This window comes from Ochotona curzoniae, unplaced genomic scaffold (assembly GCF_017591425.1).
Source record: "Ochotona curzoniae isolate NIBS_2020 unplaced genomic scaffold, NIBS_Ocur_1.0 contig_2321, whole genome shotgun sequence".
Lineage (NCBI taxonomy): Eukaryota > Metazoa > Chordata > Mammalia > Lagomorpha > Ochotonidae > Ochotona > Ochotona curzoniae.
Window position 1 is genome coordinate 6,710,949 of NW_024465421.1, and position 12,726 is coordinate 6,723,674.

Here is a 12,726-nt window from a genome sequence, read left to right on the forward strand (position 1 = left end):
CCCTTTCCGAAGCCAAATAAAATTATGCCAGAGGTGTGAAAGGTGATCAGGGTCACATGACCAGGATTGGCATCTCTGATATAGCCATGATATTGTCACAGACATGAAAGAAGCAGTCTTTAAAAATAGGAAAACGAAACCCAGGCGGCAGGACTCTTGGCTCAGGTGAGAGAAAGTGAGAGGGGGGCTTTTCAAACTTGAAGTGCACAACAAAACTTTGAGGTGGTTTCAGATTCCGAGCGGCTGTTTAACACCAGACCCTGGGCCAGCCACCTCAGAACGGGAACATGCCTTCTGCTCCGGGTGGCGGCTGAGGGGGCCCACACACTTCCTGAGGGCTCAGGGAACGCTCTTTGGGAAAGGATCAGCTCCTCCCCTGGTTGGCCACGGCAGCCTCCTCAGAGCAAGATTCATATTTTATGCTGAGAGCCTAGCTGACGTTATGCGGGGGGCGGGGGGGGGGAGGTGGAAGGAGGCGGAGAGGTTTGTGGGGAAGGGTAGGGAGGGCCAGTCACACTCATACAAAGCCGGCTTCCTCCTAAAAAAGCCCTTCCGGCCCTTTAACTGCCATAAGATTCCATTTAAAAAAAAAAGTTTAGAGTAGTAACCAGAAATGATGTTTTATCTATTTGATTTTGCCTTTAAAATCATTTCAAAGCAAAGTTCTGAAAAGTTCTTCGAACTAGTTCTTCGAGCTAGACGACATTGTGGTTATTTTTAAACACCTGATTCAAAATGAGAAAGTCTCAGAGGTCAGCCACACGTCCTGGGCACCAGCCCTGGGCACTTCTCTCTGCTTGTGCCCCGCAGGGTACCACCGTCAACAGGGCGAAAGGCCGACCGCCGCCGAGGGAGGCGGGCCAGCATCACCCGAACACGCATTCTCACTTTTCTACACGCCACGGACGGCACAGTCACAGCCTCATCATCTTCTGCTGCTGGTCGTAATTAAAACAGAACAACAGCAACAAAAGAAGAAAAACCGTAAAATCCATTAAGCAACCCATGACCACTGGGACTGGGAAAACCCGGACTGCATATTGTTCGTCTAGGAAAATGGTACTCGGCTAAAGCTCTGAATTCCTTTATAAAATCCCAATTCATTATTTAAAAAAAGAGAAAGGAAAATGTGCACTTAAGTATAAACACTGACAAAGGCTCTATACTTTTTTTTTCTTAAGCTCTACAGAATCCCTGGAATAATGCCTGCCAACTAAAACACCTACTATGAATTTAGTAATGGGTTATGCAAACATAAATTACAAGGCCAGACATTTTAAAAGGAAAAAAACCCTGTGATTTATTGACACACTGGAGACACGGCAGGAGAGGAGCACTATTTCAATTTTCTATATATTCCTCAGCACCGCGGATGTGTTAATGCCAAAAGAATTTGAAAATAAAAATGACTCTTGCCTCTCCTGGTCTGAAGATGTGGGTTCGTTTGCTTCCAAAGGGGTGACCAATGGATTCATTTCCCACCCTTACAGTCAGGAAAATTCATATTCAGCAGGGCATTTTATCTGGTTTCAAGCGCGAATGAGCTGCCTCAAACAAAAGTGTATCTCAAAAACCTTTATTTCAGTAAAAAGGAAAATAGAAACATTACGCACACTTATCTTCATAGCTCTTTCTGCAAAAAGCTAACACACGCACGTACTGGTGGAAGCGGCCCTGATTCTGTCTGCACTTGTACCCTTGTAGGTACAAGATCGCTTGTTCCTGTCTCATCTTGCTGGTCGAGCCAGCACTTTTCCTGCACAACGGCAAAGCAGCCGTGCATGTAAGGATGAAATGACGCTCAGCAGTTGTGTGCGTGTCAACCAAGCAGCATCCACTCTCCTAATGAGCACCCTGGGTGCTTTCAGCAGAAGAGGTTTTTGCTTCTCTCCGTTGCGCACACGGCGGACAGCCTGGCTAACAGTCATGTTCAAAAGCACAGGCCACGGCAGCCGAACAAGCCCATCTTGAGAGCAGAGGCTGCTGACACTGCGCTGATGAAGACTGCGAGTTCTACACGGCAAGGATGCCAGTGAAGTGGGAGTTCCCCTCTAAAGCGGGTACACACACACACACACATACAACATGTGCCCACACACACGCACAACACGCATGCAGCATAGGTTTTCTGGCATTGTGATTATGTGAATACACCTGGTCCCGGAGAAATACACTGAGCCCAGCCCCATATTTCAGACAAACCAAACAGCCAATAGACAGTAATGGCTTTCAGCTACTGATGACCGGGGCCAAAAATGAAGCAGCACTTAATCTTCTGGAGGAAACTGCCAATGCCGGGAGGCCCGGGCCGACCTCTCCTCTGACCTCAACCAGAGTCACCTAGGATAACAGAGTGCGGTTTATTTTTACTCCTGGCTCCAGACGACAACGGTCCACACCATGATTCCGACGACGTTGTCACCACACCAGGGACTGGGGCTGAGGGAAGCCCAGGAAGGTTTGATGGCTCCCGCAGGTCACACTGGGAATGAAATTCACCGAAGAACAAGGCCTACAATAATTCCATCAACACTCTCCAAATCCACAAAGCCCATTAAAGGGAAAAAAAAAAAGAAGAAGAAAATTCCATTTAAAGAGAACTTTCAAAGTGGGGTCTGGACAAATGACTCCACAAGCCACACAGAAGAGAGGGCCAAGTGCAGAGAGGCGATGCTGAAGAGCAAGGACACGGCCTCTCTCTCTTCCCACCCGTGACCTGGGGTCCCTTTCCAGAACAGCACACAGCATGCGTGCTGCCCAACAGAAGGACTGTAGGCTGGTCGCCCTGGGCAGGACTGGATAAACCACAGCCTCTCTGGTCCCCATTCACATGACAGTAAACCCAACTAACCATCGAAAGAAAACCCAAGATGGGACTCTGACAACATCAGCCTGCAAGCGATTTCAACAACTGGATACAAAACAAAAAGGCATCCACCTTACGCAGAAAACTAGGAGAGGCAAACTCAGCTGTATGAGAATGAGCGTCTTCCACGTGACAATGGGCACCGTAAGCACGAGGACAAGCCAAGCTGGCCTGCTTCTCGGCAGAGTGACCGGGCAGCTTCCTGGACACAGGGCCTGTGAGAACCATCGTCAATTTCCTGGCGTGTCCACCCCAGGAGAGCCCTGAGCCACTCTCCAAGAAACACGTAAGAAAGAAAGGAGGGACTGTGACAATCATGGAGCCATTTGCCATCGCAGAAAGGGAAAAGGGCTAGTCTTTCACAGGGCGCTAACGTGGTGTCAGTGGGTACCCAATGTGGCTAAAGCTGTGAAAAGTGAGGTAGCTTTGAAGGTCAGGTCTAAACAGATACAGACACAGGGTCTCCCGGTACAGTGCCATCCGCATGGTAAAATATACATGATATCAACACAGAAAAGCACAGACGTGGCTGTGAGTGTTAAAAGCAGATGAAAATGAAACATCAGTGCTGAACCCCTGCTTTCATGTGAGGCGGCAGGGAGGGCCGGCGTGGCCAGGGGTTCTCAGCTGCAGGCAGCGTGGCAAGTCACGGGGCCACGTGTTAACATGTGTTCAGTCTTTACAATGGGCGTGGGGATGTCTGTTTCGCTTTCTACACGTTTCAGTCTGCCAAAAACAGTTCGCATTCCAAAAAAAAAAAAAATTTTTTTTTTTTCAGCAGATTTCATCGCTCTATGCATCAAGTCACTACATCATCACAGGTGTGAGCCCAGGGAGAGGCCCTGGGCAGCAAAGGCGGGTGACTTCTCTGGGCACACCCCTTCCCAGCCAGGAGCTCTGGGCAGAGACTGGGCAGGGCTCTCTGTTTTTTTAGCGTAGAAGTGGCATCAGTGGACTGACACAGGGTCCAGTGGACTCTGACCAGTCTTGGATACAAACAGCAACCTCAGCATGAGAGAACGGAGCTGCCAGGGTCCAGGTCTCCCCTGTGCAGCTACCTCTGGGAGCAAACTTTCCTCCACTGGAGGAGCAACTTGAGCCATCTCCACTAACTGGGAGACGCAAAAGCTCTGGCTGGCTTTGCTACCTGTCAGTCAGGACACCCGGAGTGAGTTTTCCTCCCCTCTGGGCCTCATTCTTTTCCCCACTTGAAAGCACAAACATTGTGCCCATTTAAGATGGACCCTCAGAGTAAGGCACTGGTGTGCCAGACACATAGGAAGTGTTGCATGGCAGCTGTTGTGACAGGTCTGCCCTCCCATGCATGATGGCTGGTCATAGATATTCAACTGCATGCGTACCATGAGGTGGAGGAGGGGATGTCCACTAAGAGAAGGAGCTGCACGCAGGACCTGTCCAATGGGGAAGGGAAACAAGAAAGAGGGGTCCCGTGGCAGGGGCCAGTGGGGAGTTTCGAGGTGGGGGTGATGAGCCACACAGAACTTGACTAGCACCTCCATCTTGGAACCCACAGAAGAGGTGATGGGACCTGGCTTGGCCGTGTCTCCAGTTGGGCTGGGAGCAGAGCCAAAAGTAGCATCAGAGTGTTCAATTCCCAACTCAGTGTTCCTCCAATGGCATTCCATTATACCAGAATGTCTTCCTATGACAAAAATGACCACAAATTGGAAAGCCCACACTCTCCAGAACAGGCCCCCAATGCTCCTTGTGAACTCATTTCTCAGGTAACCCCCACCGCCTGCCCCTCCCCATGAAAACCAAGTGCCAAAAAGTCAGCACTGTGGTACAGCAAGCTAAACTTCACCTGCAGCACCAGCATCCCATAAAGAGCAGGGGGTTCAAATCCCAGCAGTTCCCTGCTAATGCAATGGGAAAGCAGCAGAAGCCAGCCCAAGTGCTTGGGTCCCTGTGGTGCACGTGGGAAACCTGGATGGAGTTAGTTCTCTATTACCGGCTTTGACCTGGCAGAGCTAACAGTTGTGATCATTTGGACAGAGAACAAACAGATGGACAATCTCTGTCTCACTGCCTCTCTGAAATTCTGCCTTTCAAATAAGTTATTAAGGTGATGAAAAAATAAAAACCAGAAACAAACAACAAAACCAAGAGCCAGAGTTAGTATTGGGGGGAAGCGGTTGAAGCCATAGTGTGTTATACCAGCACCCAGTACCACAGCACTGCTATGAGTCATGGCTGCTCCGTTTCTGATCCCACACCAGGCTAAAGTGCTTGGATCCCTGTCACCCACAGGGGAAATCTGGATGAAGCTCCTGGTTTGGCCTGGCCTAGCCTTGACTGCTGTGGCCATTCAGAGCAGTTCACCATAGCAAGTATGCCAAGGATAGCGACTGCTCACACTGAGGCCACTGCAATGCAACTTCTGGGTACAGGCATTGTGGCACAGCAGGCTTACCCACCACATCAAAGTGCCTGGGATCTTGTCTCGCCTCTGCTTTCGGTCTGGCTTCCTACTCACACCCTTGCTAGGGGGCAGCAAGAAGGCAGCTGAAGCAGGTGGTAGACCTGGATGGAATGTCTGACCCCTGGCTCAGTCCTGGCTGTTGGGAACCATGCGGGCACCAGTTCGTGTCCTAGATGCTCCACTTCCAATCCAGCTCCCTGCTTGTGACCTGAAAAAGCAGTAGAGGATGGTGCAAAGCCTTGGGACCTTGCACCCATGTGGGGGACCCAGAAGAAGTTCCTGGCTCCTGGTTTTGGATCAGTTCAGCTCTGGCCATGTGGCCATTTGGGGAGTGAACCAGTGGCTGGAAGATCTTTGTTTCCTTCTCTGTAAATCTGACTTTCCAATAAAAATTATAAGTAAATCTTAAAAAAAAAAAAAAGTGCTCAGCAAGGGCAGTGGCTGAGACAGAGTTCTACTACCCAAGTCCTCGAGTCCTTTCACAGAGGGACATTCTGCATGTAGATTGTCACCTGAGGTTCCATGCTCAGAGAGTGGTGTCTGAAGGCAACCCAGCAACAGCTGCCTCCATTCCACGGAGGGTGCAGGGAGAGAAATGATGGCCAAGATGCCTGTAGGGGTTGGGCTGTTTGTACCATAGTTGAATGTAGAGAAACTACAGTCTACCCCGGAGCTTTGGTGTGGACTGGGCTCTTGTAGGGCCAGTGTGGTGGCATAGCACCAGTTCAAGTCCTGGCTGACCCACTTCTGATCCAGCTCCCTGCCTGTGGCCTGGGAAGAGAGTGGAAGATGGCTCAATGCCTTGGGCTTTTGTGCCTATATGAGACACACAAAGTTCCTGGCTCCTAGTTTCAACCTAGTCCAGTCGCAGCCACTGCGGTCATTTGGGGAATGATCCAGCAGATGGAAGACATCTCTCTATACCTCTGACCTTCAAGTAAAATCTTTTTTAAAAAATTAGCACTTGTTTCAGTTACAGATATAAAATCCTTTTGGGGTCAGTTCTAGGAATATGCACATAGCATGCTGTTTATTAAGCTTGTTGTATTGCTTGCCAAAGCTACAGAGAACATTCCACAACTCACCTGCCTGGCAGTAACCACAAGGTAGTTATCATCACTCCCATGATTTTAGATGAGAAAATGGGGCCTCGGGAGTGGGCACCCTGGCACAGTGGGATTGCCTGCACCCCAGATAGGACTCTGGGGTTTGAGCCCCTCCTCTGCTTCTGATCCAGCTCCCTGCTAATGTGCACTGTGGGAGACAGCAGGGGATGGTTGCGACCCCATGACAGACCCAGATGGAGTGTGTGGCTGCGGGCTTTAACAGGCCTGACGCTGGCTGTGGCGGGTATTTGGGCACTGAACTAATGCATAGGAGAACTCTCTCCTTCTCTCTGCCTCTCAGATAAATAAAAGTGAGGTCAATCTTAAGACAGAAAACCCGAGCAAGGTCATGGGACTTAAACTCCAACCCCCATGAACCTACACTCTCCTAGGGACAGCCATTATGCTCTTGGAGAGTTTGTCGGTGATGCTTAAAATAGCCCAATACAAACTGCCAGGTCATGAAGGAAGCGATGGGATGCAGGAAGCAAAGGCAACGCCAGCTCTGCTGCTGCATCAACGTGTGGGACCAAGAGGCCACCCTGTGGGGCTCAGCAGAGAGTGGGGGGCTGCAGGGACTCCAGGGACCACACACCATGGTTCTGACGGCAGTAGCTGGCGTGCACAGAGAAGCTTAAGAGATTCACTTCACTGCTCACTAATGACCCAAAGTTTCACTTTTCTGGGCCAAAGACAACAAACAGAATTGGGTCTCCCTTGAAGCCCAGGGCTCACAAACTGGATTTTGTGGGATTCACATTCAGTCCCAGCCTCCCAGGACAGAGAAAGCAGCCTGGAATCTGACGTCTGAAAGCAGCTGAGAGATAAGAGCTGACGGATGGGACCAAAGCCTTGAGCTGAGCGAGCTTTTGGGGACCCTGGCTGCTGAATAAAAACCATGTAGCTGAGCTGCGGTCCTTGCTCTGTGTGCCCTGCACAACTGGAGGGAAGCCGAGCTTGGGGGTTGTTCCTCAGCGCCTGTGGGCCTGGAGTCTCCTAAGGATTGATGCCAAAGCGACACCTGAATGGTGAAGGGAAGTGGCCTCTGGGCCTTCGTGGTCTGCGAACTGATGAAAGAACAGAGCCCCAGGCTCACACAAACACGGCAGCTGGCAGGCAACAGGATCCACATGCTGGCTGAGCACTTTAAAACGATGAGGGCTAACCCACAGGATCCCTGGACATGACCATCGGAGTCATCGGTCCCGCCCAGGACCTCCACAAGGTCACACAGGTCAGGATCCCCCTACACACACCCTAGCCCGACCCCAGCTGTCCCAGAGGGGCCCTCAGCTATGCCCTCTCAGGCTGTGCTTGTCTGTAGTGTCCACTGAAATCGCAACTGTGTGACTCTCTTTTTCCAGGGTGAGTCACACCGTGCAGTGTCTATATAAAGGCCGCAGACGTAGTGACTAAATGCATTTGGGCCGGGGCCACCACTATATATTACTACCCCGCACAGCCCGCCGCCCCTGCCTCACACGGGGAGTGAGAAGTGGGCCCCAAACCTCACAAGTGTCCTCCCTTGTTCTGTTTTTCTGCCTGGGTCCTGCGGGTCCAGCTCCCCTCAAAAACGGATCACCCTGGTCAAGGAAGGGAAGACGCCCTCCCCGCAGCCCACCTGCCAGAGTCTGGAGGAGCTGACAACACAGCCACAGGGACGCATGCTTCCTCCTCAAGGTCTATCTCCAGGGCCTGATGTTTTCACAGCTGTTATTCGAGGATGGAGACATCAGGAAACCACCCCAGGCCCGACGGAGAGGGCAAAGTAAGATTCTGGCACTTAGGAAACAGAACCACCCCCCCCCACACACACACAGTGCCATCAGCTGCATATAATGTGTTCTGCCACAACCCAGGCCTGCAGGTACTGGCACCGGAGACTTGGGGGCTGTGACCTCTGTCCACCAGAGGGTAGGGGGATGAGGGGGACAGTGAGAACTAAGAGAGTCGGTTCCCTAGCCTGGCCACCAGGGACTGACATTCCCTGGTTATGAGTGCCACAGGTCAGCTCAGCTGCTGTGGGCAGGAGCCAGGGAGGGTGACGCAAAGATAAGAATCACTAGCAGTGTGGGCCAGGCAGCATTGGGAGAGTCACTCTCCACAGAATAAGAAATGTTTCAGCAAAAATCCTTCAGGAGAAAAAGACGGGGGGGGGGGGGGGGCGGGGGGAAAGGGACCAAAAGCTGCCCCAGACCCACAGCTCACATCCCTCAAGGAAGCGTCATCAGGGCCCGCCTTGGAGGAGACATAAATTAACGCAAAGCATCCTAGACAGACGCCCAGGAAGGAGCTGGGGCTAGGGACTGGGCGGCCAGGCAGGCAGGAGGATGGATTTACGAGCACGATGCTGCAGCTCAGGAATGCGCCTCTCCCCCGCTCAGGCCGCCTCTTCCCGTCCTCACCAGGACAGACAACACAGCATGCACCCCCACGCCTGCTCTGGGGGCCGCACACCATTGGCTGCTCGTGTGGTCTGAGCTGGGCAGCACACCTAGGCACAGCAGGCCCTGAAGCAAGGACTGCGTTCCAGGAGCACCAAGCCAGCCTCGGCAGCCCCCGCCCCTGGGGGGCTCCCTCTACTCAATGGATTCCCTCCCACAGAGCACAAAGCCCTCAGCGGGAACCACAAGTCAGCTCCCAGCTTCAAAGACACATCTGGGCGGGGAGAAGTCCAGGGGCTCAGTGTGGCTAGGAAACGGGGTGGAATCCCTAAGGCCAGCTTAGGTCCCGGGAGACAAGCAAAACCTCACTGAGAGGGAAGAGTAGCATAAGAGCCAGGTCTTGGGGGGAAGAGAGGAACCCCATAGCTTTGCCTCGCATGTTCTCTAATGGGAACTACCCACACTGTCCCAGGGGCTCACCTGGGGTAGGGGGAGACCACAGAATCCTCATGTAGGAAATCCAAGGATCACCCTGCACTCCTGGTCCCTGCAGAGCACAAAGATGCAGGGCAAGGCAAAGGGAAACTCCCAGGGTATGTGACGCCAGGCTCTCGATCTACACACACTTGCCCCAGGCAGCCAGAAAGCTGCTGCTGCTGCTGCTGCTGCTGCGTGTTCATCCTGTGCGCCAGCACAGCCCTGGGCAGTAGGGAGAGCTGCACCCAGCACGCAGGTGCCTGGCCGCACAGCAGCCTGTGAAGCCCCTCATGGAGCCCCACCTCTCCATCCATCTCCTGCCCAGAGGCCTCGGCATAGCTGTCCGCCTAGCAGGCAGGCTGTGGCCTTCATTGGTCACCCACTCTGGACTTCCGGCTCCTCCTTCCTTGGTTGTTCCCTTCCCACCCAGGGCACAAGTAGGAGGAAGCTGAGGGAGGACCCGCCTGTGATGTTGCTGGCAGAGCACATGGAAAGAGTTGGATGCCAGCGAGACCTGCCACGCAGAACCTGTACACAGGTGCATTTCTCAGGAGACAGAGCCCTAAATTAGGATGATCGATATTTTAAAGATTAGGAATTGGGCTGAAAAGCACAGCTGTTTGTTTACAATAAGGATTGCTGAGCCCCATAGTGGGGCTTACCCCAGGGTGTTTGCAACGTCCTTGCCAAGAGCATTTCTGTAGCTGAAGCTGAGGGCAAAGGTGCTGGCTGTGCTAGCCTAGTACTAAGCATGGCATCTCTATGTTCTACTTGTTTGAGGAGGGAGACAAGACACCTTTTTAAAACAGGGATAGGGGTCCCAGCACCATAGCCTAGTGGCTAAAATCTATGCCTTACATGTGCCAGGATCCCAGGTGGGCACCGCTTTATGTGCTGGATGCTCCATTTCCCATCTAGATCTCTGTGGCCTGGGGAAGCAGCTATGTACAACCCAAAGCCTTTGTACCCTGTGCCCACGTGGGAGACCCAGAGGAAGTTCCTGGCTCCTGGCTTCAGATCAGCTCAGCTCCAGCGGTCGCGGTCACTTGGGAAGTGAATCAGCAGATGGAAGATCTTTCTCTCTGTCTCTCTGCCTTCCCAATAAAAATAAATAAAATCTTGAAAAAAAAAAAAAAAAACAGGGATAGAATTTTATCCCTAGGGTCAAACCCGGCTGGCACATGCAAGGTGTTCCATAAATATTTGCAAAACGATGAACTGTTATTACAACCCGACTTTTGGAACACTTCAAGCTGAAACTGCTTTTCAAAGCAGTGTTGGGTTTGCAAGGAGGAACAAGATTTAGACGCATCTCATGGGAGTCCCAAGTTAACAAAAGGAACAAACACGCCCTAGTGCCAGGCCTGCACGGGGCAGAGGGTGCGGAGAGAGCCCGGAGCATGAGAACTGCTCCTGCACCCTCCCCAATGGGCTCAACTGCCTGGCACCCTCAGGCTTCCTACAGTGCTACTCAACCTTTGGTCAGGGCTGAAGGGACCCATCTGTCCTTCCACACGTTGGCCCCCAAACACACACTGGAAAACGCGGACACAGAAGGAGCACAGCTCTGGCCCTGTTCACACTGCTTCGAGAAGGTTGGAGGGGACATTTCCAAGCTTCTAGCAGGCCCAGCATGTTGCTAATCCCAGACACTTACACCCTCAGCTCCGGGAAGCAGCCTCGGGACCCCTCCATCTGTAGTCTCCCTTGGTGGGCTGGGTGAGAGGACTTGACATGCCCGCGCACCTGGCCACACGCCAACACACCCAACGTGTTTGACACTTGCAGCTGGCTTTGGCTGGACTATTTCCATTTTGTGTGGTGGCACATGACCCCAGCAGGCCGGAGCTGGGGACAGGGAGGAAAGCACTGCTTGGTGTCACAACCCCATCTTCTGAATCTGTCCTAGAACAATGAGACCCCCACAACGAGAGCTCAGCAGCAGCCCCGCTCACCTCTGGAGTGTTCTTCTTGAACTCTCGGCTCTGCTCGATGAGCCGCTTTCTCGACTGTTCGCTTTCATCTTGCCGGTTCGCCAGTACTGTTGCGGTGGCATCCAGTTCTCTCTGTGGAGCGAGGAGGAAGGGAGAGAAAGGTCGTAACTGCACTTTGAAAACATTACACTCGCATCATCTGACCAGAACCCTGGAGGAGAGACCCCATGTGGCTCCAGCGACTACCCATTTTGGGCCAGAGAAGCAACTGGAGGAGCGTGCCACGGAGATTGGATGCATCACTTATCCCATGCCCATCCATACCGTCCCTTGCTGGTTCAGTTCCATCTGTACCAGGCCACATCCACCCACACCACCCCATACTAATCCATGCCACCCCTCACTCACCCCATGCCCATCCATACCACCCCATACCCACCCACGCCATTCCACACCAATCCATGCCACCCCTCATTGGCCCACATCCATCTGTATTACCCCACACCAACCCACGCCAACCCTCACTGGTCCACATTCATCTGTATCACCCCATACCTCCCTGTGCCATCCTACAGGTTTAAGGAAAGCAGACTGGCTCAGCTTGCTGTATTATGCACATGTGCCACAGCTAAATCGGCTCTGACAACAGGACATGCAGCCACATTCTTTTCACTCCAACCAGCCAGGCCAGTGCTCCAATGACGTGCTGCCTGGAGCTGCCCCATGTCTGTCCCTAGCAGGTGCCTCCTCTGGCAGCTTCCCATGGCTCTGTCCCTCTACTGCTGTTGGGGCTCTCAGGGGCCATCCTGATGCTGTGGCACTGAGAACCTGTGTCCTCACAAGTGACTCTCTTTCACTGTGAGTTTGTTGCAGGTCACACAGCAAAGTGGTGACCATGAACTTTTGCTAGTTTGCAACAGCGACCTTTACAGGGCAGATCTCAAGATATTCAGGATCATGTCTGCTCTTCAGAAATGCATCTAGACATGGTGGTGATTCCCAAAGCCATTTTTACCTGCTGGCGTTAGAGTTCTGGGGACCACTGAGAGGGAGACCTGCCAGGGCCTGAGGTCTCTGCTCACCTACCAGAAACAGGCACTACAGCTCCAGAGCCCCCCATGCCTGGCTCTGGAAGCTCGGGGCTAAGTTCCCAGAAGGATCTGTTCCAAGCCAGCCTGTGGCAGATGGGCACAGAATGGTGCGCCAAGGCTCATAGTGGGACATGTGGCTGGTACCACCATTCTCCCGTTGAGCCACTTCGCTTCCTGAAGGCACAGTAGCACAGGTTGCCCTAGAACTCAGGGGCCAGTGAGGAGGAGGCTGCTGCATGCTGTCACTCAGTGGTGGAGACCACCACGATGTAGTCAACAGAGCAAGGGTTGGATCAATCAAAGGCTCAATGACAAGAACAGCAAATGATGAAGACGTGCCCCTGGGCACACGCTGGGTCTTATCCTCCACCGCCCCACCCCTGCAAACTCTCTAAATTACACCTGCTTTCCATTTTGGTGGCGAG

The 12,726-nt window shown here is 52.6% G+C and overlaps 1 protein-coding gene across 11 annotated transcripts in view; it reads right to left on the reverse strand.

Moving 5' to 3' along the window:
• Positions 1 to 12,726, reverse strand: part of CUX1 (cut like homeobox 1) — a 290,730-nt gene that overhangs the window by 203,267 nt on the left and 74,737 nt on the right. For 10 of the 11 annotated variants that reach the window (XM_040972860.1, XM_040972857.1, XM_040972858.1 and 7 more), the window contains exon 2: positions 11,232 to 11,342. The exons of the other annotated variant lie outside the window; for it this stretch is intronic. In XM_040972860.1, the coding sequence (XP_040828794.1) occupies positions 11,232 to 11,342 (111 nt within the window). The remainder of the gene's footprint in view (positions 1 to 11,231; positions 11,343 to 12,726) is intronic. 11 annotated transcript variants of the gene reach the window in all.